At 37.9% G+C, this 26,166-nt stretch overlaps 1 protein-coding gene across 3 annotated transcripts; it reads left to right on the top strand.

The window, feature by feature from the left end:
• Nucleotides 1-26,166, top strand: NPHP3 (nephrocystin 3). Of its 3 annotated transcripts, none has more exons than XM_025147496.3 (28): nt 444-585; nt 831-956; nt 1,236-1,351; nt 2,229-2,379; nt 3,964-4,116; nt 5,399-5,532; nt 5,750-5,910; nt 7,846-7,993; nt 8,537-8,611; nt 9,155-9,334; nt 10,706-10,809; nt 11,652-11,766; nt 12,592-12,735; nt 13,274-13,371; nt 13,854-13,956; nt 14,577-14,659; nt 15,659-15,797; nt 16,575-16,739; nt 17,385-17,482; nt 18,311-18,433; nt 18,823-19,012; nt 19,151-19,392; nt 19,788-19,863; nt 20,258-20,385; nt 22,177-22,417; nt 24,113-24,238; nt 24,848-24,963; nt 25,165-26,166. In XM_025147496.3, the coding sequence occupies exons 3-28, from the start codon at nt 1,340-1,342 to the stop codon at nt 25,343-25,345; spliced, it is 3,486 nt and encodes a 1,161-aa protein (XP_025003264.1). In that variant the 5' UTR covers nt 444-585; nt 831-956; nt 1,236-1,339; the 3' UTR covers nt 25,346-26,166. The 3 variants fall into 3 exon arrangements, with proteins under 3 accessions (XP_418790.2, XP_025003264.1, XP_025003263.2); XM_025147495.3 differs by having other exon boundaries at nt 1,236-1,375; XM_418790.7 differs by lacking the exon at nt 1,236-1,351 and having other exon boundaries at nt 1-532.

Raw genomic sequence — 26,166 nt, 5'->3', positions numbered from 1 at the left:
GCCAGCAGCGAGCCATGGCCCCCGCGTTGGGAGGGCGCTACGGCTCGGCCGGGCCGGGGGAGCGCTAAGGGGCGGAAGCCGGGGCGGGATAGGGAGCAAGTGGTCAGCCCGGGGCACGGCCCCGCCGTCGGGCAGCTTCCCTCAGTGCTAACCCCCCCCCACCGCCGCGGCAGCTCCCTCAGCCATGGGGACGGCGTCGTCGCTGGTGAGCCCGGCGGGCGGGGTCGGGGAGGTGATCGAGGACACGTACGGCGGCGGCGAGGCCTGCGAGATCCCGGTGGAGGTGAAGCCCAAGGCCCGGCTGCTCCGCGGCTCCCTGCGGCGCGTCGGCGCCTCGCGGCCGGGCGGCCTGATCGGGGCCAGCTTCAAGTCCACGGCCTCGGTGCAGGAGCTGGAGTGCGTGGCGGAGTACGAGCGTCTGAAGAAAGAGTACGAGATCTTTCGCGTCAGCAAGAACAACGAGGTGGCCTCTATGGTGAAGAAGGAGGCCAAGCTGGACAGGGAGAACAAGCGGCTGCGCGCGGAGCTGCAGGTAGCCCCAGCCACTGGGTCTGTCCTGCTCACCTGGAAGGCTGTGGCAGGGAGGTGAGAGCGTGACGGCTCATCCTTCCCAAGGAAGGCAGGGAAGCGGCGCGCATCCCTGTGCCATGCTGGTAGTCGTCGTGCCTCTCTCTGAGCAGGGCCGTGTGGTGCTTGGCATCTCCTGGAGTAAGGAGAGTTGTGGGGTAGCATTGTATTGAGATGTGGCGTTCACTAGCTGGAAAGTAAGCTAAAACCATTTATTGCCAATTGCCATTCTCTCAGTAAAGTGGTGTATTCAATCTTTTCAGGCACTTCAGAAGACTTACCAGAAAATACTTAGAGAGAAAGAAAGTGCATTAGAAGCTAAGTACCAAGCCATGGAGAGAGCTGCCACGTTTGAACATGATCGAGACAAGGTCAAAAGGCAGTTCAAGGTATGGCCTGACTCTTCTTTTCTTAGGAAAATGATCAAAAGTAGATAAAGTTGACACTTAGTCTCATTCTCCAAAGGAATTTCTTTAAAACAGTTTTCACGAAGACCTGCCCTAAAAAGATTGTGGTATTGTGGTTGTAGCTGATTATTTCCTTCAAGATAATCCTACCAAAACTTCTCTGGAAGATTAAGAGAAAAAGCAGAAAACAGCTTTTAAAATACTAAAGTAAATTATGCAGAGATATGTCTTAAAATAAATTCCTGTGTTATTCCAACACAGATTCTTGCAACTTTCATACCCGAGAGTGACAGGAAAATGTGGACCTCAAATTGGCACATGCTGAAGAAACGTGTAAACACAGACATTTGTTTCTGAATCTACTTATGTTTAGCAATGTAAGACTTCTAACTCACAATGAGGTATATATTGGTGCATCTGTTTTGGCTGCTAAAATATGGGAGACCATTCAAGATAAAAGCATTTGCTTTACTTTGAGGAATAGTCAAACTGATACTTCTGCTTTTCCTTTGCTGCTTACGAGGGTACTTCCACCACCTAACACAGGGAAACAGACCTTGGTTTTGCTCTGTTTTCAAGATTCTTTATATCTTTAATTGTAGCAGGTGTTCATATTTAGCAGATACATTAAAAAAGAACTGTTTTTGACCTCATTTAAGAAAATGAGACTGGAAGAGGATTTAATCTCATTCTATTTAAATCTAGTTTCTTGTTTCCTTCCTCTTGTGATGATAATGTTTTAAAATAGGACATCTGGAATACTCAATTGCTTTCTATTTTAGGAAATTTAAATTGTCACTATAGTCAAAAACTAAATAAAAAATTATATGTAAATGTTAAAAATACATGGAAAAGTAAAAGAGAACCTTTGAAGGAAATTAATACATGCAGTGATTTTAGAAGACACTTAATTTAAAAGGTCAGGAGAAATGCTTGTCATTTCTAATGAACTTCCCATACTAATGTGGACTCCTAACTTTCAGAATAGTATGCTAAGCTTTAAAATGGTAAAATTTTAACATCAGATAATTTTTAACTCTGTTTTTCTGCTCATTTATAGGCTCCTGATTGGTTTTTGTTCATGTCTTCACGCATTTTTTTTTTTCCCTGCTAAATGAGTACTAGAAACTTATCTTTACAATTGAAAGTAGTTAAAGAGAATTCAGGAATGTGATATTGAATTTCATAAGATAATGGTCTGTATTTCAAATTTAGTTGTGTTTTTTTTTCTTTTTTTTTTTCCCTCACTTGTAGATTTTTAGAGAAACAAAAGAAAATGAGATTCAGGACTTACTGAGGGCCAAACGAGACCTAGAAGCAAAACTTCAGAGACTTCAGGCCCAGGGAATCCAAGTGTTTGATCCTGAAGAGTCTGATTCTGACGACAATTGTACAGATGTCACTGGTGAGAATTTCCTCCCCAGCATTTAGTGTTGTAATGTGACTGAAAATCTATGAATAGTAGAACAGAAGGCAAGAAAATATCTTCTGCTTATTAATCCAGCTTGAAAAGCAACAAAAAAGTATTTTAAAGGATTAAAGGAGCTGACTTGGCAAATATAGTTTATATTATGGAAGCCCCAATTTTCTGGTCTCAGACATGAACCAATGAAGAAAATATAACGCTGTCAAGAAATAGAGAAACAGTGACTTTTAAAAAAAATCGTTTTGTGAACAATTCTGAGTTTCCAGTCTATTTTGAGCTTTCTTCTAAGTTTTCTTATTCTAGATCTGGGAGATTATGTTCCAGAGGATTTAAAGAGTACAACTGAAACCAGAGGGAATCTTGGGTAGGCTTACAGTCTGTCTGTAAGTCTGTGATGAAATATGCCCGTCTCAGTTACTGTACTTTTCAAAGTAGCAGAGTTAGGTGTTTAACAAACACCTAATCCAAAGAGTAGTTTAATTGCAGAATTTTCTGAAAGGGATACCCCAGCAAACTTAATGAAACAAAAGACAAAACCTTGTACAAGCCATAAGAGGTACCTGCTAACACTGAAAGGATTCAGGTGCACCCGTCACCAGCCCTCTGGCTGTGTACCTGATTGGAAACACAGCAGTAGGTGTAGTGGACAGTTAATATCTTGACACTGTTATGAATGTCCACCATTACTTCTTGCACCACCTAGGATTACTGAGGAAACACTGTGTCCAAGTGCACAAGTGTGTAACATTTGCTTTGCTTGCTAAGATATATCAACAATTACGTCTTGGTGGCAATATAAATAAATGTGTGATCTTTGAAGCTAGAAATATTTCAAAGTGGCTCTTTGCACGCCAGTTGTCCATCTGATGAACCATAGTGGTACAGGTTTTTTTTTCTGCCTTTTTTCTTAAATTCGTTTTTGAATGCACACTTTCCTTATGTTTTTCTAAGTCTTATTCAATTTTCTGTTAAACTTCATTAAAGAACATTTGGTGTCCTTGAAGTTTATGTAGTTTGACGGAAGTATAATTCGTACATATTATGAAGAGATGCTGTGAATGCTGTCTCACAAAACGCAGAAGATGTATTTCAGTCCTGACCTAGAGCCCTCTTGTGCTGTTTTAGCTCTGGAACATTCCTGAACAAAAATTGTCAGTTTTGCAATGTAAACAAATGACTGCATCAATACTGTAAACAGTTTTCCTGATTTGTAATCCAAGACAGCATTTGAATCCAACTGATGTGAGCAATCTATGTAATAACAAGTAACAGCAAATAACCTCATCCTTTAGTAGCATGGCTTCCTAGGAACTTCAGATTAGCATTTTCATTTGCTGCACGCAGACGTGAGAGCACATCTGCTGAGGGAGAAAGAATTATGTTCAGTAGCTTGTGACAGGTGGTAGCAGCTCAAATATTTAAGACTGATGATTTGCCATGTTTAGCAATAATGAAGGTTTTTGTTTTGTTTTGTTTTATTTGATTGTTTTTTGGTGGTCCCCCCCCTCCCCTCCCCTTCCCCCCCCCCTCCCCTCCTCTCCCCCCCCCCCCCCCAATTTTTAGCTGCTGGGGCTCAGTCTGAATATTGGAATGGAGGAGCCTTGGGAAGTGAGCCATCCATGGGCAGTATGATGCAACTTCAGCAGTCTTTCAGGGGGCCCGAATTTGCTCACAGCTCTATAGATGTTGAGGGACCATTTGCAAATATAAACAGGGGTAAGTAAGGGGGGCTGTTTTGTTGGGACAATATGTGCTTATGTCATTTGTTTTTATCCATTCCTACATAATTTGACAGAAGAATTAAAATACTTCTCTGTAAAAATGGAAGGACTCTATGTACATGCCAGATTGTGTTTAATATATTTGATAGCTATGGTATGTGCAGTATTGAGTTTAGCAAATAGCAGTGAACAGCTTCCATTTGGGAATAAACCAAAACTACTTCATTCCTTGTATTGATTAAGGAAGATAGTTATCTCTTCCGGTGTTGACTGTGGTTCTTTTTTTCCATTTTGATTAAAATTCTCAACTTCCTGACTGTGAACGTTATGTTGGTGTTAGCATAAAGTATATTCCTGTTTTCTCATTGGATTTGCATAGTTTTTGATTCTTCTCAGGGTTCAATTCATTGAAATCTGATGGCATGAGAAGAATATATGCATTGTTATATGAATTGGTGTTAGACATTTTGTTATGAGTAATTGTTACTTTTTAACCTTGTTTCCCATATTGCCTCTTGCAAATTGCCTTCTACTGCCCTGTTTTTCCCCGCTGTTGTTGTGGCCATGGAACCCTTCCTGCATGGCAGTTCCTCCCTTTTTTCTTCAGTCCTTAAGGCTCTGATTCAGAAGTCTCTGCCTACAGAGTGGGAGGGGAGAGTCTGCTCTGTGATGTCTCCGGCTTCCTGTACTAATCTTTCCATTAAGCCATTTGGTACTGAAAGGGAAATGTATTTCAAGCTTGAAATAATGATAAGCCACAAAGAGAAGAACCCAGGGAAGTTTTAAAGTTAGTTACTGCTGTAGCGAATTGGCTTATAGTACGAATAGAGAATGCTGTGCACTCTATCTCAAGAAGAGGCACTTCCCATGTTTCACCTTCATTAACTGGCATGGTCTCATTGAAATACATGCAGATCAGAAAGAAAAAAAAAAGAATTCTTTGATAATGGAGGTTTCTCTTATTTCCGCATATTTTTATTTATTTTACTATTATCAATGTGATTTTTGTGCATACATCTCATCAGTCCTATTTTAAATATCATTATAATACATATATATTTTAAAATATTGCTTTGCCATATTAAAAAATTACATGGTGTTATCAGATTATATGTGTTCTCTAAATTCATTTTTTTTTTTGAAATGAAAATAAGAGTGAAAAGGTTATTACTATTTTAAATTAAATGTAGTATTAAAAATGTTAAGAGATGATTGCTTATCCATTATGCAGCATAATCAGATATGGAGATCTCTTGACTTCACTGTTTTATTGGCAGATGACTGGGACGCTGCTGTTGCCAGTATATTACAGGTTACTCCCCTGTTCTCCCACTCTCTGTGGAGTAACACAGTGAGATGTTTTATTATTAGCACTGATGAGACTCAACCAGAAGTGGAAATCTTCATTAGAGTGAGTACCTGACAAACTTTTTGTTTCCCCTGTGATACTCATTCAGATATTTCTTAAGAGCTTTGGTAACTATCTTGAGTTCAGTGAATTCAGAGGAAGTCTTGTCAAGGGCTTCAGGGGAAGAAATTATATAGAAGAAAAATAATGAGATTTATCTAGGAGGTCCTTAATGCTATACAGATTTAGAAGTAAAGCAGTTATTCAAATTTGCTTTCAGATCTACTCACCAAAACTTCAAAGAATCTGTGAAACAATGGGCTACTTCTTTCAAGTTGTTCATTTTCCAGCAGAAAATGAAAATCATTCTAAAGAAGTACGAAAATGGGAAATTGAAAAAAGTTCATTAGTCATTTTGCTCCTACATTTAACTTTGCCAAGGTAAGTATTTTCCAGGCTTGGAAAGAAAATGGAAACTGGTAACTTATACAGAGTGCATAGCTTATTAAAATGTCTGTGATACTTTACTGAGTACATTTTCTGAGATAACATCTTTGAAGTGGTACTCCTTCAACCTTTAGGTTTACTGGTGCAGTTAGAAGAATGTATCAGCTTTGTTGTTGTTTACTTTTTCCTGTATCTCTAGATTCTATTAAAGTGCAGCATGAAATATGTCTTTGTAAGGAAGAAATGTTTTGCTTTCCAATAACAGATTCTGCCAAGCATCTTAGGAATTCAAATTGGCTGGCATGATTGTCTTCAGTGTTTTTCATTTGCTTATCTATCCTTACACCTCCTGCCCGTAGTATTTTGCTTTTGTTCTGTCCCATATAATCTTTTGTCTCGGGTTTCTTTCTGGACTGATTTCATGGCTCTTCTGTGCAGTACCGAACACTAGCTCTCTACAAATGGATTTACTGAACTCATTGTGTTTTAAGACAAATGGTGATGCACCATGTTCCGTTTTTTCAGTGTTTTGTTGTATTTGCCTAATCTTCTAGAAGAAGAAACATAACTCACTAAATGAAAAACTCTGAAAGGAAGATATTTTTAGAATTGTATTAGGACTATTTATTTCTATTGTGCATTTGGGAATTTTGGGCAGAAATTTTGGTTTTCGTGGTTTGGGAGAAAGGGGAATTAATTCTGTTGAAAAAGAGATAAAGAAGCATTAGAAAACATAATATAAAAGTTTATGGAATGATCATTCCAAAATGCCTGTATGGAAGCAAAAATCTGTAAATAGTGATGCACATTAGGTTTCAGATTAGGGTAGATTTGGAAACTGAAGATTTCACAGCTGTTGCATTATTAGAGCTCTTGTATTAACTAGACCTGCTGGTTCTGTAAGTAAAACATCTTTCCCCAGAGAACTAAAAGCTGGCTTAAGACAGTAGCTCAGATTTACAGTAATCGAGTGCATGAGGGAACAGCCAGCTACCACAGGTTATTTTCTTTTGTTTTCATGTAGAAGTTGGGATGCAGCTGCCACATGTTTATGCTCTGAGAAAGAGTGTCAGCTGCTGAGAGGCCATTGCCTCCCCAGGGGAATACTGTTGCCAAATAACCCAGCTTTACATATGTGCATCACAAGTATTTAAGAATAAATTCCTCCCCCCAAAAAAGCAAAAACAAAAACAACCCAAAAACCAAAAAAAGAATTCAAGCAAACAGCAAAACCCATCAACACAGAAGCGTATTTTTCTGCCAAAGGTATTCACTTATTTCTCTTACAAAAACTGTGATGAGACTCGTCGTGCTCATATGAAGAAAACAATATTTGAGAAATCCTGTCTGCTACTGTCAGCATCCCCAGCTTACATAGTTCCTTTTGTGGAACAGCAATAGGCTGCTCGATCTGATATCCGTGGAATCAATTCCTTCACTCATACTCAGTGCTTTAGAGATTGGCTAAGAGACTCTCCTACATCTCAAATGCTAGTGGACTCTTCCTTATAATGTGTATTCCTTCTTCAAGGAATAGGACAGAGCCTTCAGAGAGGTGACTGCAGAGCATACAGTATGGTATTTGCTAATCATGCGTGATTCCCAATTTTGTTTCCATGCAAAGCAATTATTTTTCACTCTGCATTTTGGTACGACAGGAAGATAGACTTTTAATTTACAAAGCATTAGCCATAAAAATTAATAAAGTTTTCATATATATAGTACAAGTAGAATAAATTTCTCTTTTACATGCTCTTTGCTTCTAGATTTATCTTAAGTTCTCAAATGAAATATTTGGTTATCCTTGTTGTAAATAGATATGACTTTTGAATTAGATTTTGCAGTGAAACCCATCTTCGGATCTTGTGTTGATTGAGCTATTTACTACAGCAGTGTAATATAGCACAAGAATGCTGATTTCCAATCTAGTTGTTTGTTGGAAGACTGTGAAGAAGCCTTCTTGAAAAATCCAGAAGAAAAACCCCGTCTGATTTACCACAGAATGGGTGATGACAGAGTCAGCTCAGACTCAGTGCAGCAGTTAATTGAGCAAATTTCTAATGTGAACAAAGCAAAGGTATGGTATTTCAAATGCTGTTAAATTTTAAAAGGCTTACTTTCCTGCGATGAATAAGATCAAATGTTAGTAGTCTAAGATTTTCAGAGAGATTACATTACACTCATTCCTCTGGATACTCATTATATGAGTAGGAATTGAATCTGAAATTTATGAAGGTTATGAAATTTTCATTGGAAGGGGAAAGAAAACCCGCTGCATTTTTACTGAAAAAAATCCCTGGGCTATAGGGATGGAATTTCACATCTGTGTTTAGCCATGTAAAAGGCAAAGGTATTTAACTAAGGTCCCTCTGCAGCCACTGAAGACATACATGTACCTCCGAAGAGATTCCTTGCGTCTCAGAACAGATGATCTCCCTCTGTAGAGGGACTGTTGAGAACAGATGAGACTGAATGCCAAAGTTTTAAATGCTTAAGCAAAGTGGGTCCTACCTGAGGAGTGCAACAGAATTGAGTTTAAATGTGTTGCAGAATGTTTTAAGTCCTAAATATTATTCCCAATTGGATTCAGGGGTACTTCATGCTTCATTTATTTTTTCAGATGATTGATCACGTGGGAGATGTGGAGGAAGGAACATATGAAATCTATACTTGTGTGGAGAAGATAATTAAACAGGTAGGGTACCTGATGCTTTGCAGCTTCTTTTCCTACTCAGATTTATGATCTCAGATGCTGTCAGTGTGATTGTGATATTCTGATTCAATGTAATTCAGGTATTCTTTTTGTGTTACATCACTAGTACCTGGCAAGCAAGGAAAACATGGAATGCAAAAAGAAAGAACCCAAAACTAATCAATGCCTTTATGCAAGGAAGCATGAATAACATGGTCAAGGGGTCAAGCTTTGGACTAAACTCTCTGTTAATGTGATGTTACTTACCACAGAATAATAAAAGATTGCATAGCTCATTCTCTCCTTAACCATCCTTGTTGTGTATTGCTTCCACTAGCAGAAGAGTGAAATTAGTTTATTGAGACCTGTGATTGTTTCATGTGACAGCCTGTTCAGTTACATTCCCTTCCAATGTGAAAGGAAATGAGCATACTGATGTTAGTAGAGTTGCACTCATACACCCTGGCATTGAGAGTAACACTGTATGTATCTACACTTTTAAAAGTTATAGTTGCGGTTGTTTCCACATTACTCTGTTTCACTCAGGATATCTTGGGCTGTGAAATGACAGAACTGGAAGGCAAAGATTTGGGTAATAAGGAAGAGTCCACTGCTCCTGAAGAAGAAGTTTTTGGCGATGTACTGTGGGATGCACATGATGAACAGGAACAGATGGAAGCTTTTCAGCAAGCCTCTAATTCAACATGTGAGCTGGGATTTGAGAAAGTAGGTACACTAGAAACGTAGACGGATGCAGAGGAAGCCATCACTCATTTCCCTCTCTTGTGAGACAATATGTAGTTCTACTGAAGAAGTTGTGTCTGAGAGCATCTTTGTGGCTGCTACTCCTTAGGCTAGGAGAGGCCATATGTCTTATGTAGATGGCATATTTATTTTCTGGGAGAGATGCCAGTTTGCCTGTTGTTGAATGGCATTGATGAAGAAGCAGTTGTTGTTTCTACACTGGGGAAAAGCACTAGAATGGTGTGCCAGAACTCGAGTGTCGTCCTCTTAGACTTTGAATGTCAACAAGGAAAAGCTCTGAATGTCTTTTTTGAAGGAAATTGACATCTTGACATCTGGAGTTAGGTTTTATGCAGATAGCTAATGCAAAGATTTCATCTCATTGTACAACCAGAGGTATTTGAAAATAGCATAGTGAATTTAAAGGTAAAGAGGTACCGAATAACACAGTACTACCCTGTTATTAGAAATAATTTTTTAAAGCATTTCAATATGAAGGTGTAAAAAACAGATATATGCAGGGGAAGTATAATAAAATGTAGAAAGTAAAAACGTTAAAGTCATGGAAAGTGATGTCACGACTGATCTGGGCAATGTTCTTTGATGTTGTGATGTAGTGTAAGGGTGCAGTTTCTGTGCTAGTATAAATTAGGATGCCAATTTTACTAGTACTGTTCATTCTTTTACTTTGCTGTTCGTATACTGGCAATGAGTTGGAGGATTGTGCTAACTTTACTGCATACCAGAACAGTGAATAATAGAATACTAGAAGAAAATGTATATATGTATCTTAATGTGCTTCTTATTTGCAGACAAAATATTTCTCTGAAGTGAATTAAGGGCATTTCATTTTGTTTTGATTTTGAATCATCCTGAACATTGCCATACCACTGTTGGACTTCCATGTGGGAAAGAAAACATTACTTTTGTGTGCTTAGTGACTTCATAATCTCATGCCAGGTGCAAACTTTGAAGGCTTTGTCCTAGCAAACATATCCAGTACAGAAGAGTAGTTGAGATGTGGAGAGGGGAAAAAAGCCTTAGTGAACATAGTACCCAATTGCTTTAGTATATTAACTCCAGTTCAGTTTATTAGCACTGAAAGTTCTTAGTATATCAGGTTTTGAAAAAAATGTGCATGTACTTTACACTTTATTCAAGAGATGATAGACCTTGCGATTTAAGCTTTCGTTATAAATGTTATTTCCATTTGCCTTTGCTATATTTTAGTATTTATTTCTCTATCTTAATAAACTTGCACATAGGTCTAGTTTTTGGATGGTTTACAGTAACAAGCAATATATTTTTTTCTTAAACAGCAAAATGTTTATAGTGGTTATTTCTTTTTTGTAGTATTTTGAACGTCTAAATGACCTGGTAGCAGCACCAGCACCAATTCCACCTCTGCTTGTATCAGGAGGACCAGGTTCTGGGAAATCACTTCTCCTGTCAAAATGGTAATGTCATATTTTTTTCTTTTCTTTTTTTTTTTTTTAAATGCTGTTCCTTTTTTTAAATTTAGCTTTTCCTTGGCCTTTCCCTTGATCTTTTTTCCTATTTTTCTTTTATCTTTTTTCCCCCTTTTCCCTGTTTTTCTTTCCCTTTTATTTTATTTTATTTTATTTTTTTAATGAAATTTAAGAAAAATGTTTCCATTACGTTTAAAATATTGTATCAATTTGATAAGAGGTAAAGTGGAGATGTTTTGATGTTAGGAAACAGTCTTGGAAAGTTTTGTAACATTTGAGTAGCTGGACAGGCTTTAACAACTCCCTGATTCCGATGGCAAAATCCTACAAATCTGTCCTTGTGCAGCATACATAGGTGGTTTCTGTAGCTCATAGTGTTGCCCTTCTCTTATGTGTGAAACAGTCTTTTGGAGTCTTTTTCACTCAAATAAAGGAAAGATCAGGCCAAATAATTTATCATAGCAGTACATTTTACAGTCACTTCTAGGTTATGACAAGATTTGCTGTCATAAAAGAAATTGATAGTGCCATTACTTCTAGAAAGCTCAGTATCATGTGAATATCCAGTGCCACAAAGGGTGGTTGTTAGTGGCCACTGGTACTGGGGGGAGCAAAAGTGAACACAGACATAAAAGGTTCAATTGCACACCAGAAAACATCTGGCATTTTGTAAGGTAAACACTGAACACCTCTAGCTCAGACATTCTACCTCCTTTGCAAAACTCATCATTTTTAAGTTACATTTGCAAACATAGTCTGTTATATATAGGTGTTATTTTTGGTGTTTTTGTTATTGTTGTTTGATTGTTGTTTTTTACTTCTCTTTGTAGGATTCACTTGCAACAGAAGCATTCACCAAACACTCTGATTCTTTATCACTTTGTTGGGAGGCCCATGTCTACCAGTTCAGAATCTGCATTAATAATTAAACGCCTTACTTTAAAGGTACGCTGTATTATTACGTACTCTGCTTTGCATGACTGATTGGAAAGTGCCAGTGTCTGTGTGTAGATCAAAAGGAAAATTTCTACAGGTTCTTCTGCATCCATCAAGAGCAATGGAAGTGTAAGATGTTATCGAAGGGGGAAAATCTGACACTGCACACGGGATGAAGATCTCTTAAATTGTATCTCTGGGATATCTGTAATAGTTACACTTGCAGTGACAAATACTGATGGCTTATAAAGCCATGTAAGCTTCTTCCAAACTTTTCTGCTAGCTGGACAATAAGAGAAGCATCTCTTATATGTCTGTAGAAATCTGAGGGCAGATTTGCCAGTTGGCACTGTTTTGTTCTTAGACTAGTCTTGCTTCTATGTCCAATTATTTTTTAATTGTGTTAGATATTTGGGAAATAAATGAAAAGTATTTTTGTGCCAGGGCCTGAACTCTCTTTTTCCTTCATACGGTGGCAAAAAAAGACCTCGCAGTAATAAAATCTTTAGGAAAATGAAATAAATTGTGTGCTCCTTGCAATTTTCTCATGTATTTTAGAAGTCCACCTTATTTAACCTGTGCAACTTTGAAGTCCTTTTAAGTCTCCAGATCTTTGTCCATTGTGTAAACTCAGGTTCTCTTTGTAGAATTATACAGTGAATTCAATAAATATTCTGTGTTCTGTATAAACCAGAAGGAAAGAATCATATGTGAACTTGGCCAGAATTAACCCAACGTTACATAACTTTTTTCTTTTGTGTCTATGGATATTTATTCAACTCTCATAGTTGACTTTGAAGGTAGAATTTGTTATGTTTGTTTATAATTCTGCAGCTTATGCAACATTCTTGGTTAGTGTCACCTCTGACCTTGGATCCTGCTAAACTTCTGGAAGAATTTCCCCGTTGGCTGGAGAAACTTTCTGCACGTCATCAAGGCAGCATAATTATAATTATCGATTCTATTGACCAAATACAGGTATATTTTCAGAATGCTTAGCATTTGTCAGTCCAAAAGAAACGTTGACTATTGGAATATTCTGCTATGTCTGCATAGCTGAAATATTAATGTTTTCTTTAGTGTCCTGAGCACATTTAGAATAATTAGCAGCAAGTGCAGATAAAGTAAAATAGTCTTTCAGTTTTTTAGGTGAAATTTGTGGGTTGTGGGATTTTTTTGTTTTCTTATTACCTTTGTAACACCTTCGTTTTTGAGCAGCCCAGATATATTATTTGGGTGAAAATTCTTCACTGTGGACTATTTACTGTGCACCCAAATAGCCCTGTCTTCCAGGTAAACATGTTAACAGTGGTGTTCTATCTGCTTTATTTAGTGTTCAGTCAAGCTGATATCACTGGATCATTTAGTACTGTTTCAAGAATCAGATCATGAACAGTGTAGTTCTACACTGGAGAATTCCAGACTCCATTCTCTGAGCTGTGTGATGAATGAAACCTATCAACTCCCGGCGTTTGTTTTGAGCATTTGTATTAACTAATCAAAATTTGTTTTTAAGCAAGCTGAAAAGCATATGAAATGGCTGATAGATCCACTGCCAGTGAATGTGAGAGTGATTGTATCAGTGAATGTAGAAACGTGTCCACAGGCTTGGAGGTATGTTATATTTATGAGATGTTTCAAAGTAGCTTGTCTCAAAGTAGTTGTTTTAAATTGAAGTTACTAGTTGAAGAGCAAATGGTCAGATTTATTAAGGCCTGGAATTGTAATCAATAGATAAGATTTTGCAACTATTGAGTATAATGGAAGCTTTTCAACTGCAACTGCAGTGAGGACAGTTTTATTTGTTATGAAACCAGATTGTTGTTTTATTCTGATGGATTTATCCACGTGACTGTATGGGAAAATATACTAAATGCAGTCACATGCATATCAGGAACCACAATACTGTGATGCAGATCCAGAAAAAAAAAGTGGAAATTTGGCTAGTGATGATTAGAATTTCTTAGTAGTAAATAAGTTCAGTTACTGATTTGAATCAATCATTAAAAACTATGGAACTTTGATGTATTTTATTTCCCACTCTTTATATGCCATCTAATAAGGTCTGAGTATAATTTTGTTCTCTCTTACCAAAGGTTGTGGCCAACTCTTCATCTTGATCCACTGAATTCCAAAGATGTTAAAGCTCTCATTAGTGCAGAATGTAGCTCTGCGAATATTAAATTGACTAAAGAGCAGGTAAGTCTTTTGTAGTTCTAAAGTACTGTAGTAAAACTCCTAATGAAAACATGGAAAGATGAAATAAGTACAGCTGCCAAAAGAAAGTAATGTATTTAGCTAAGTCACACTGCTCAAAACAGAATGCAGTTTGAGGTTAGTTTTTTTATGTGTATTTTTTTTTTTTACCTCATGGCTCATAGCATCAAAGCACAGATGGAACAGTGTAAATTATTAACTGGAAAACTGTATGGTTGCACATATTGCTGTAAACATATTCTTTCATTTTAGACTCATAAAAGATTTAGTATTGCATAGTAATGTAACAATGATTGACTGAATGAGGAAAAATTATTTTACCTCTTTGCCTTGGAGACTGATGCTGTGAGGTGATCCTTATCTTTAGAGATGTGGTGATTAGATCCTAACTCTTCTAATCCTAAACTAGAAGGGAAACTTTAACTTGTATGCTCCGATATCTAGAAAAACATGCAGTATTTTGTGCACTAGTTTCATGTCGTACTCTTCAAATGTTATAAATAGAAATGTGTCTGAAACTTCTATTTTCTTGTCAAAACAAGAACTTCTTATTGGTGTGGTTGATTTATCTGAGCTCACAGATTTTGTTTAAAATCTTATAGGAGAAGAAGCTTGAGAGACACTGCCGTTCTGCCACAACTTGCAACGCTTTGTATGTCACTCTTTTGGGCAAAACCATTGCTCGGTAGGTACAGGTGATCCTGCAGTTATGGTCATCACCAGATTAGAAAGTTTGCAAGTAGATTTGCTAGCATTTTGAAACACAATCATTTAATGGAGAATGAATCCTGCTAAGAAAAAACAGCAGAGCAGAGTCAGAAGTTTTCCCATGTCACTGACTGGAAACGCAATGGGAGTAAATGGGGGCGTATGATCTCTGCCGTTTTGATACTAAGTGAATCCATACAGCTCTGAATATATCCGACTTCTATTTTTCTTTTCTTTTTTTGTTCCTTTAGTTTCTAGATATGACAGTCACCTTAATGCTTTTTAGTGGCATTTGGAGAATGATGTTGTTCTGTTAAATGGTTTAATTCAGGTCTGTTGTATTTACTGATGTACTAGATAGCTTGCCTCATAGATTTTAAGGCCAAAGAGAGCTCAGCGATTGCTTAGTTTAACATCCTGCACATGGTATTTTACTGTCTAATTCCTGCTGTGGAGAAAATTAATCTTCCTGCTTGTGCAACAGAATATGTCCAAGTGCATTGGTTTATTATTAACCTAGACTTCATCTTGTTGAGAAAGCCCCATTTATAATTTAGAGACTCCCAGAAGATGATAATTTACTCTGGGTGACTGATTTTCTTTCTTTTTTTGTTGCTGTTTTACGTTCTAGAATGCTTAATTGCTCTTGAAAACATGCCTTGTAAATGCATTAGGTGAAACAGCAGCATGTGGTTTTATCTTTATCCAGTCTGATGTTCTTACTCTGTTCTTTTGCTGGAGGAAAGAACGTGGCAATGTACCTTTTCCTGGAAATAAAAATGTTGCAGTTACTTAGAGGAATCAGATAGGTATCTTCTGGAATTTCAGCTCTTTTGGTTTTAATCTTGCCAGGTACTGTGAGCCTTTTAAACTCAGTAGAAATTCAGAGCATTTTTGAGGTAGATCTTTCTGGTAGTTTGTTTTGCTCAGCCAAATTTAATATGCTAAGCCAGGTTCCTTTTGTCCATCTTCTTAGTGTTGGAAGTACAGGAAATATCGATGAAACCCTTCAACAGTGTTTTCAATGCCAAGACACAGTGTCCCTGTACAGGCTTGTTCTGAGATCAATTCAACAATCATTGTGCAGTGATAAGGAGAAAGGGCTTTTGAGAGAGGTAAGCGGTGAATGATTTACACAGGAAACGTATATCATTTCCTATAAAGATTTATTCTTAAATTAAAAGTAAATACTAATTTACATCTGTTCAAATGTGTAATTCAGAGAATGTTGCATTATTAACTATAGACAGGAAATTTTATTAATCTAATTTTAACTATTGCGTAACATACGACTTCTCTGTGTTGAATTTAAAGTAAATCATTATCTCACAGAGCAAAACAAAACTTCTCCACTAAGATGTGGTTCAGAATCAACACTTCCTTTTATACCCTGACCAAAGGGTTAAGCACAGTAAATCTAATCAAAACGTGATGTTCTGTGAATATAGGGCACAATATGCTCCATTTCTGATTCCTCTTCCCGACTCTACAGAATTTCTTCGCTGTGTGGAACTTTTATTTTCTAATTAGGACATGATATTTGACAGTTGCAAGGAGTTCTTTGGTTCTGGCATCACCTTCAGTGTATTTTACTTGGATTAAAGTCCCTTATGGCAATGGATTTACTTTTTCTCCTAAGTGGTTTAGTGGAAGAACTAAGGAACCATTTGTTTGATCCAGATTTCAGCTAATGGTCCCATTTGGTGCTTCACCTTTTTAGAATATTAAACCATTAACACAGAGGAAAGGGTTTGTGTAGGTAGCTTTTTTTCTTTGATGTATAAAGCTGTACACAGTAATGCCTGTTGTTTTCTTTTGAATTGTAATGCATCTGAGCTCTGCAGCAAATATTGCCAACTAACTGTGTAGGATAATGTTTCTGCTTTACATAGATACTGTGTGTCATTGGTGTTAGCCACAATGGTGTGAGCGAATCTGAGCTGATGGAACTGTATCCTGAGCTGTCTTCTGCAGTGCTAGCCTCACTCGTTCACAGCCTGCACAAAATGTGTTTGCTGACGTATGGCTGTGGTTTGCTCAAGTTCCAGCATCTCCAGGTAACTTCTTTAGTTCTAAACACGTGCAAGTGAAATTCTGCCAATGCAAAAACTTTTGTCCAGATTCTGGTCTTGACTGCATTGTGGTAGATAGATATTTATGTCCATTCAACTTTACACCTAGTTATACTCAGAATTAATTTTTCTGTCTTAAAATTTAAGCTGTTCATTTGCCCTGTGACACCCTTAATCCCTGCTGTTCCTTAATCCCTGCTGTTCTTTTGTTATTAATAACACAGTTATTAATGCTTGTGTTTGCTCATTCCGTTTTCCTTAACTTTTTGCCTGATATTAGAATTACTTTGAAAACCACTAGAGCTGCGTTACCACTGGTGGTCAGTATTGTTCAGCAGTTGAAAAGCTGGCATTTCAAGTCTTCAGAAATTTCTGACTATTAGATGTTAACTCAGTGTGTCTTTGAAAGCACTGGTTCCATAACAACAAGCTGAGCTGAGGGAAAAGGGAATGTTATCTGGCTAACCAGGTCTTTGGTATACTGCACGACAACATTTGTAGTGCCTTTGGAGGAAGATTTTGCAACATGAGACTTGTTTGATTAAGTAAATTCTTTCTTAGTTCTCTGTATGTCATTTGTACTTAACAAATTAAATGCATACTCCTTCTCTCAATTATATTCTCTTTCAGGCTTGGGAGATGGTGAGATTAGAGTATATGGAAGAAGGTCCGAATGTTATTTCAGCCTATAGACAAAAACTTGTGGACTATTTCACTATGCAACTAAGGTTGGTCATAATTCCTCAAGATGTGCTAAACCACAGGCTTTATGCCTCCTGGATATACTTCTTTCTTTATTATGCCTTTTTGGACCCAGTTTGTAAATAATTGCTGCAAAATAACCCTACAAAACCCTCATTGTCATTTGACCTGTTTATTACTGATATATTGCTTTTTAATCTTGGTAAAGATTGAGGACTGTGGTGGGAAATATACATGAAAAGAAGTAACCATGTGATAATCTGTAGCGTGAATGTATAATGCTTCTGTTATTTTGTGATAACTAACCCTATGTAGATTTTTAACTCCTAGTAAAAGTTAGGAAATTTGAGGCTTCTTGGAACTTGAAGAGACAAGAGACCATGCATTCCACAAGCAATAGGCACATACGTAAGAGGAGGTCCAATAGTACAGCAGAAAGGCTACAAGTTGATGCCTATATTGAAAACGGGTTTGCATTTACAGTCTTGGGTCAGTGTCCCGGCTGTTGAGTGCTGCTGCTCAGAGCATGAGTTGGTAGCAGCTAGCCAACAGGGCCACAGTGTACCAGGGAAAGGAGGCACAAAGGATCAGTGTTTCTGGGCTACAGTTAGGCTGGCAGACCCAGATTAGCCCATGTGAGAGAGGAACAACTTACTGTGATTTCTTGGGAGTTCCAGGGCTCTCTCAGGTAACAGTGGAATGAAGATGTGAGAAAACAGAGCACACGGGTCTCATAGCAGTCAGTCTGTTTAAACATTCAGGCATGGTACATGTGTATTTGCCTTTTTTCACATCACATTGATGAGTAGCCTTAGGTCTCTCCATTAATATTTTTATGGCTTTTCTTTCAATAGTCGAGACCGAGTGACTTGGAGAAGTGCAGATGAACTTCCTTGGCTCTTCCAACAGCAGGGTGACAAGCAAAAGCTACACAAGTGTCTTTTGAATCTCTTTGTATCCCAGAACCTTTACAAAAGGTACAGTTAGCCACTGTTTAGGGGGGTAGAAACATTTCAAATTATTATTTTTTTAATCGAGCACATTAAATATGAAGTATTTAATAATTATCTACTTTAAAGTATAAATCAGAAAATGATAGATATAGATTCAAAGAACTTAAATAGTAGAGACTGAAATGGTAATGCACTGGTGATCCTGTTCTCATATAAATCATGTGTTTTTTCATTTCTTTTATAACTGGGGCTTTGGTAAAGGTGTAAATAGTACTGTTAAACAGCAACAGTCTCAACAGATTGTAGCATAAAGAGAAAATTCATGCATATGGCCCTATTATTCTAATGTAGCATCAATCTGAAGAGAGAGGTGTCAGAGATAAGATGAGCTTCTTATTTCCTTGTTAAAACAGGGGACATTTTGCAGAATTGCTGAGTTACTGGCAGCTGGTTGGGAAAGATAAGAGCTCTATGGCAGCTGAGTATTTTGACTCTCTGAAAGAATATGAAAAAAGCTGTGAGGGAGAGGAAAGTATGATCTGCCTGGCTGATCTTTATGAGACCCTGGGACGGTTTCTTAAGGACCTAGGTCTTCTCAGTCAGGTGAGTACATTTAGAGACTTGTAACAGCAAGGAGGCAAATTAAGCAGAGATGATCTTGTGCTTTCTGTTGCAGTTGTTAAATTATTGTAGTATACAAGATATTGCCAGCTGTTCATATTCTGTACCTCGTTGTTACAGGCTGTAGCTCCTTTGCAGCGGTCTCTGGAGATTCGAGAGACTGCTCTGGATCCAGACCACCCAAGGGTGGCACAATCACTTCACCAGTTAGCGGGAGTTTATGTTCAGTGGAAGAAGTTTGGGAATGCTGAACAGCTGTATAAACAGGCACTGGAAATCTCTGAAAACGCTTATGGGGCTGAACATCCTCGAGTAGCCCGTGAACTCGATGCTCTTGCCATGCTGTACCAAAAGCAGAACAAGTAAGATTGACTATGCTGGTGTTTTTCTTTAATGTGAAAGTGCTACAAAAATAACTTTGCAGATATTTTCTTCCTGAAACTAGACTGTTTGTATAGTTCTTTTTTAGAGTTTCCTAACTTCAACAATGAGCATACCCTCTGTATTCTTGTAGCAGGCCACCCAGTAGAGGTGAACTGCTGTGCTTAGTATTCCAACAAACTTCTAATAAATCAGAGATGAAGGAGCAGCATTGTCTGGCCCCAAGCATTTTGGATTTTCTTTATCTTGAACAAAAAGAGTGATTTTTCTTTTCAACATTCTTAAGTTCTCCTTATACACTTAAATAACTTAGAAGCTTTTCAGAACACTCAGCTACATTTGGCATTCTCCTAACGCTGTAAATAATTGTTTTCAGATATGAACAAGCTGAGCAGTTGAGGAAAAAGTCCTTCAAAATACGCCAAAAAGCAGCAAGACGAAAAGGCAGTCTGGTAAGGAAATGTTTGATGTTTAGAAGGAATGCTCTGTTAAATAGATGATAAAGTGTGCCTGCAGTGCTGACAAATCTGATGCTGAAATGCTTTTGATAATTGAAGGCATAGGTAGTGAATGGCCTAGCAGTGGCTTTGGTAACTGCCCTAAACTACTCTGGAAGTGGAGATGAATCAGGACAACTGGTAAGGAGTTGAGAAGTGGAAAAGAAATAAGTGAGTAATATACATTTTTGGGGTGCAGAATTACTGCAGAATGCCATTGAGCTTGAGAACAAGAATTAAGTAGAACTGTTTTCCTCCTTTGACATAAAACCTGAGTCTCTTAATTTTCTGTCTTCTGTAACACACTTTGAAAGTAATGATGGCTGACTTAGCTTGTGTTTTGCTGTAGTGTGGCTTTGCTCTTCTGCGTCAAAGAGCCCTTCAACTGGAAGAGCTCACACTGGGCAAGGATACACCAGACAATGCTCGAACCCTCAACGAGCTTGGAGTCCTTTATTACCTGCAAAATAATCTTGAGTAAGTTGTGTTCTTTGTGACACCTCCACTGAGTGTTCTCGTAGATCACACATGGAAGCAAAGTGTGGAGAACTAGCATTACATTTAGAGACCTGGTCAGACATGCATTGTGGTGATGTCTGTGGTTCAATCTGTTTTTGTTTACTGTAAAATTCACTCGTATTTTATGGACTTGATGGTTAAAATTAACTGGCCTTAGTTACAAGTACCAGTTCTCTCTCAAAATATATGCCCTCTCAGCTTCAGAATTTTTGTCACTGTCCTCTGTAGTGTTCATTCTTGAACATCAGGATTGTTGTTTTTCACATCTATTAAGTTGCAAGTATTACAAGAAGTCATGAGTTAAATATTTGTTCACATTACGTGTTATCCTCACGTCTTTTGAGGGCAAAGGAGGATGGAGCAGCAGAGGTGCTCTCTAAATGCAGGTAGAGATAAGCAGGGGTCTTGATGAAGGGGAGAGGCATGTGCAGTGCAGTTCTCATCACATGGTTAGTGATTTCTTCGGTCCACAAAGTAGTCTAGAAGTGGGCGTTAGGAGTGAGGTGTAGAGTCACCTTATGTCTTGCTTTCCTGAACTGAATCTTTCCAGGAAAAGAGGAAAGTGCACAGCAAAAGCACAAGAGTAAGTTCTGAAAGTGTTTTTATGTTTTCCCTCTATTTGATATTTAAATTGCAAGTAGTTCTTGGAAGACAGCAGTAGTATATTTTAATTTAGAATCTGCATCTCTGTTAAATGTGGGATTTTTACAGTGAAGGCTCTGATTTGTAACAGCTGTTGAAAATGTGTGGTGGTTTTTTTGTTGTTGCTTGTCTTGTTTTACTCTCATGAAGCCACATGAAACTGGCTGATCATAGAGGACTAATAGCTATCTAATCTCAGACAGAATCATTTTAAATTCCACGTTGCTCAAACGTAGTTCAACACAAGTATTTTTTAGAGTAAACTCATCTCCAGTGTTTCACATGTGAGTGAAAGTGTAAACCTTGTTCTGGTGAAGGTTTAAGTGATTTTAATGGCTGTTTGTATCTCTTCTGAATCTGTGAGTCCAGGATTGAATTTTTTATAATTTGATACAATTAGAATGAAACCAATGGCAGAAGGGTGTGTCAGTAGCAGTTGCTGTGTATCACACTTCATCCTCTGGTCCTTGCACAGGGAGAACAACTTTTGACACCTGTGTTAGAGCTCCAGATTTGAATGTACAGTTCCACATAAATGGTCTTTCTAATGTGAAGTGGATTTTTCTGATTTACTAAATCACACTGATGGGAAGCAGAGTCACACAAAGTTGGTGTGTATGTCAGGATGACAAAATAGCCGGTTATAATGAATGCTGCCAGTATTATGTGGGGATCACTCATTGTCCGTGGTAGAGGAGGTGCTATAAATCCATAATAGAATAATCGTAGGTTATTCTGGTGAGATGAAAGGAATGCTTTTGGTTGGAAAATGCTTCAATGGTGGCATTACAGTGTCTTTTCCATTTTGTCACTTCCAAATAGATGCTACTATAAGAATCTAGCTCGTCATAAATGATAGATGTGATCACCTGATCATGAAGCAGCTATGGGGTTAGTTTAATGTTTGCTGAAACCTTCTTTTCAGTTTTTCAGTTCTTCACAGAGGTGCCTCAGTTCTGCCCTGAAACATGTAAATTATCTCTGCTTCATAGGGTTGGCCTGCATGGTTTCTACAGTTTCTGAGACTGAGTTTATTCTGTTTCAGTCACATCAGCCTGTACAGATGTTAACAGCTTTAAAATATTGCTCCACAAATGTGTTCTGTAGGACAGCAGAACTTTTTCTGAAGCGCTCCCTGGAAATGAGAGAAAGAGTCCTGGGACCCAACCATCCTGACTGCGCTCAGTCTTTGAACAATCTGGCAGCCCTGTACAATGAGAAGAAGCACTACGACAAGGCAGAGGAACTGTATGAAAAAGCTTTGGACATCAGGAGGAGAGCACTGGCTCCAGACCATCCCTCCTTGGCTTACACGGTGAAACACCTGGCAGTGCTGTACAAAAAGATGGTAAGCACAACCCTGTTATCTCTTCACGTCACCTAAAATAACGTTAGGGCCTGCAGTGTCACAGTCTTCCATCCAAAAGGAGTGCGGCTGTTTTGTCAGCTATGTATACACTTGTATAAAAGATGGATGTCAAAGGGACTTTGTTTCCAAAAAGCCTAGTAACTATTTCAAGACACACTTTGCTTAAAGGAAAACCATTTGTGAGTAAAGTCTTCAGTGTCTTACATGCCCAGTATTCACCACAATAGAGAATTTCTCATCAGCTTAAAACCTAATGCTTTTGTTGCAGTGGGGGAAGCTCTTGACAGCTGTATTTGAGTTCTGTTTTGTACGTGATGTCCATATACAAGAGTTCAGTGAGACATGTCTTGATGGAAAAATCATGTTTTAGATAATACAGAATAACACTGAACTTTACAGACAATCTGAGAATAACTTGAAGGTTCCTGATGAAGACTCTGCTTTACTTCGGGCTGGCTCATGAGAGAGAGAGCACTTAAGAAATAAACTGTGTGGCCGAGCCACTTCCAGCTTCTGTTGGTCTAGTGAAAGATGAGAATTATGTTCCCCACTAAATACATTGTCCAGAATAACATTAACAGAAGTCTATACCTCTCTGTGTTTCATCATTTCCAACTGTAAGTGCATGAAATGATTTTGGGTTCCATGTTCTTTGCTCACCTCAGTGAGCACTGGAAAAGCACTCAGTATTTGCATCCAACAGTTCTTTGCTCATTTGAAGTAGCATAAATTAAAATTTGTGGTGAGATGACGCCGAGAAGAGTGGCAGAAGAAAAGGGACATGTATCAGATATAGAAAATGTCAATTATTGATAATATTTTTTCCAGAATTATTACTGATTGTCTTCAGTCTGCGGCACAGTGATGTTTTGGAAAAAATAAGGAGAGAGTTTGATTTGAATTTTGGAATTACGATTACAGTTGTGAACCATTATACAATTTGTCATTAAATAGGAGAATGCTAATAATAAAAACCTGAGCATACTTCTGAAGTATATCCGGTTAATATATGAGTAGATTAAATTGGGAAGAAGACATCTTCTGGAAAAAATAATCTGCATTAAAACTGATTGGGATGTGAGAGGAGAATTTTAGAGAAATTGGCCTAGAAATCAGAGTCTTGATGTGGTGAATGGGAAGTGATGGGTTGTTGATATGGCATTGAACACCACAGCTGTTCCAGAGAAGACAGTGCAAACAGCACTTCAGTAATCTATAAACTGCTCCCAAGTGAAGGCAGCTACATTCCCATTCCCATATCGTCAGTACAATTTAGGCACTTTAGGTCAAAGAATAAGGTCTCTGCTCTCATTAATGGCAGAATGAGGAAATGCAAATGGAGAAAATTACTTGAGAAAAGTACAACTGAGAATTCTTTTTACCAGTCGTCTGAATTAGGCTCTTGTGGGAGGAAATGAAATAAAAAGGAAGAAGCAGACATAGCTGAGAAACACATTAGCTGGAGTTGAATATGCTCAGTATTTTGGAACATTAATCTTAATAACTATTCTCAGCGAATCATCTCTATGGAATATAACTACAAATTGACCAAAGTTAAACCCTTACTCTGGAAACAGTTAGACTTCTCCAAGCTTTTTGTTTAGAATAGATTTTTAGCCTCATCATTTTGATACAACAAGACGACTGAGTTGTTTTTTGCTGTGTTGTTTGTAGGGAAAACTTGACAAGGCTGTTCCTCTGTATGAACTAGCAGTCGAAATACGACAGAAGTCGTTTGGCCCCAAACACCCCAGCGTAGCAACGGCTTTGGTGAATCTGGCTGTTCTTTATTGTCAGATGGTAAGTTTGTCACGTCTGGTGTGCTTAGCATTCCTGTCGTGGGCTTTTTTAATGATATGCAACTAACTAATACCAAAGTAATGTAATCACATTTATAAGGGAACTCCTTATAGAGCCTACAAATGCTTAGGTTTCATTTTAAAAAATGGAAGGATACTTGACAAGGAAAGTGTATGCAGGGGATGAATAATTGCTGTGAGTGATGTTATATGAGGATAATTGGGCTAATGCTCTGTAGATTATTCAAAATGCCCACGTGCTTCATAGGACAATAGCAGAGTATGGCATTTCTAGCAATGCAGCAGTCCCTGTGGTATGATGAAACACAGCTCCTCGCTGACTCACTGGGTAACATAATTGTAAGACTGCCTAGGAGGACCATACCCTAACTGGGAACTGGTCAATGGGAATGGGATTTGCAAGTGAAAGCTTGTGGCTTTGACAGCCTCAATTATCACCCTCATCTACCAGCAGTATTGAGAACACAAAGCACCTTATGTTGAATATGCATGCATTTCTACTCAGGATGTGTTGCTACTGTGTAGGAAAAAAAAAAGCAGTAACAAAAGTAATACACTTTTATAACAAACAACTTTGTAATACCCAAAGAAAAAGCAAACTGAAGCTTTACCTCTGTATGAACGCGCATTAAAGATTTATGAAGACAGCTTTGGTCACATGCATCCTCGTGTGGGAGAAACTCTGAAGAACTTGGCTGTGCTCAGGTAAGATTCTATGCTTTAGCTCTATAAAATCATGTCACTATAAAGGATAGCAGATAAAAATGAAATATATTGGACTTGTGTATTAGGAAAGGAGGGAGCCTTAATTACACTTGCAGATTGCATGGTGTGCATTTCAGTTTGAATGAATGGAGAGACAAGTTTTATTTGTTTGTTTCATCTTTGTTTTACTCTTCTCCCAAGCTATGAAGGGGGAGATTTTGAGAAGGCAGCAGAACTTTACAAGAGAGCTATGGAAATAAAAGAAGCAGAGACTTTGTTAATAGGTGGAAAAGCAATTTCTCGACACTCATCGAGTGGAGACACATTCAGTTTAAAAAGTGCATTATCACCCAACATTTTCCTGGAACCTGGACAAAGGTGATAGAAACCTGCTCAAAGAAAAGGTAGTCCTATTGCTGTTTTGTTTTATATAAAATTGTAAAGAAAACCTATTTTTTCTGGGTTAAATTACTACTTTGGAACTTAAGACTGTCTTCATGAATGACAGGAAAACATATTTAATCTTGAAATCCTTCCACGTTAACTTTGTGGAGTGTATGGTACAAAGTGAGATTCTTCCACTGTGTGCAGACGTGTATAAGGTACTTGCTTAAGTTGTAGTTAATGCCAAAGAATATAGATTTAATACCTCTTAGCCTAAGTGCCAGGATTATAACAAGATAGATTGAACCGATGGGATATATTTTATATGGTAGTTCTTATTTCTATGTTGTAACAGCCTGGCTTAGTGCATTTATGTATTTTTGTTTCATCAACCTTCTGGGCCTTTTCAGAAGCTTGTAAAATTGTTTCTAAAGGAATAGTGATTTTGAAAAAGTCACAGTACTGTTTTACCCAAAGTTTTACCAGTAAGGTAATTCCACCTTAAAGCAAACTTAGATTCAAGAGACTTCTGCAAGAATAATGGGTTTCCTTGGGAAGCAAACGTATCTAAAGATATCACTGTATACAAGTAAAGCCTTTGTTGGATTGATCAACTGTAGTTGTTCAGTGAAAACACTTTAAGTGAGGAATCTGAATGAAAAGGTGCACGACGTGATGCCTCATTGTTAAACCTTTAAATATATTTCCACTATTTAATCTCATCAAATCCTTTGCAATCCAAGAATGCTTGTGTAAGCTGGGAGAATCTACCGCTGCAAAGTAGTTTGCCATCCAATAAAAAGACGCTAATCAAATCTA

This window comes from Gallus gallus, chromosome 2 (genome assembly GCF_016699485.2).
Source record: "Gallus gallus isolate bGalGal1 chromosome 2, bGalGal1.mat.broiler.GRCg7b, whole genome shotgun sequence".
Lineage (NCBI taxonomy): Eukaryota > Metazoa > Chordata > Aves > Galliformes > Phasianidae > Gallus > Gallus gallus.
This window is presented reverse-complemented; position numbering and strand designations above follow the sequence as displayed.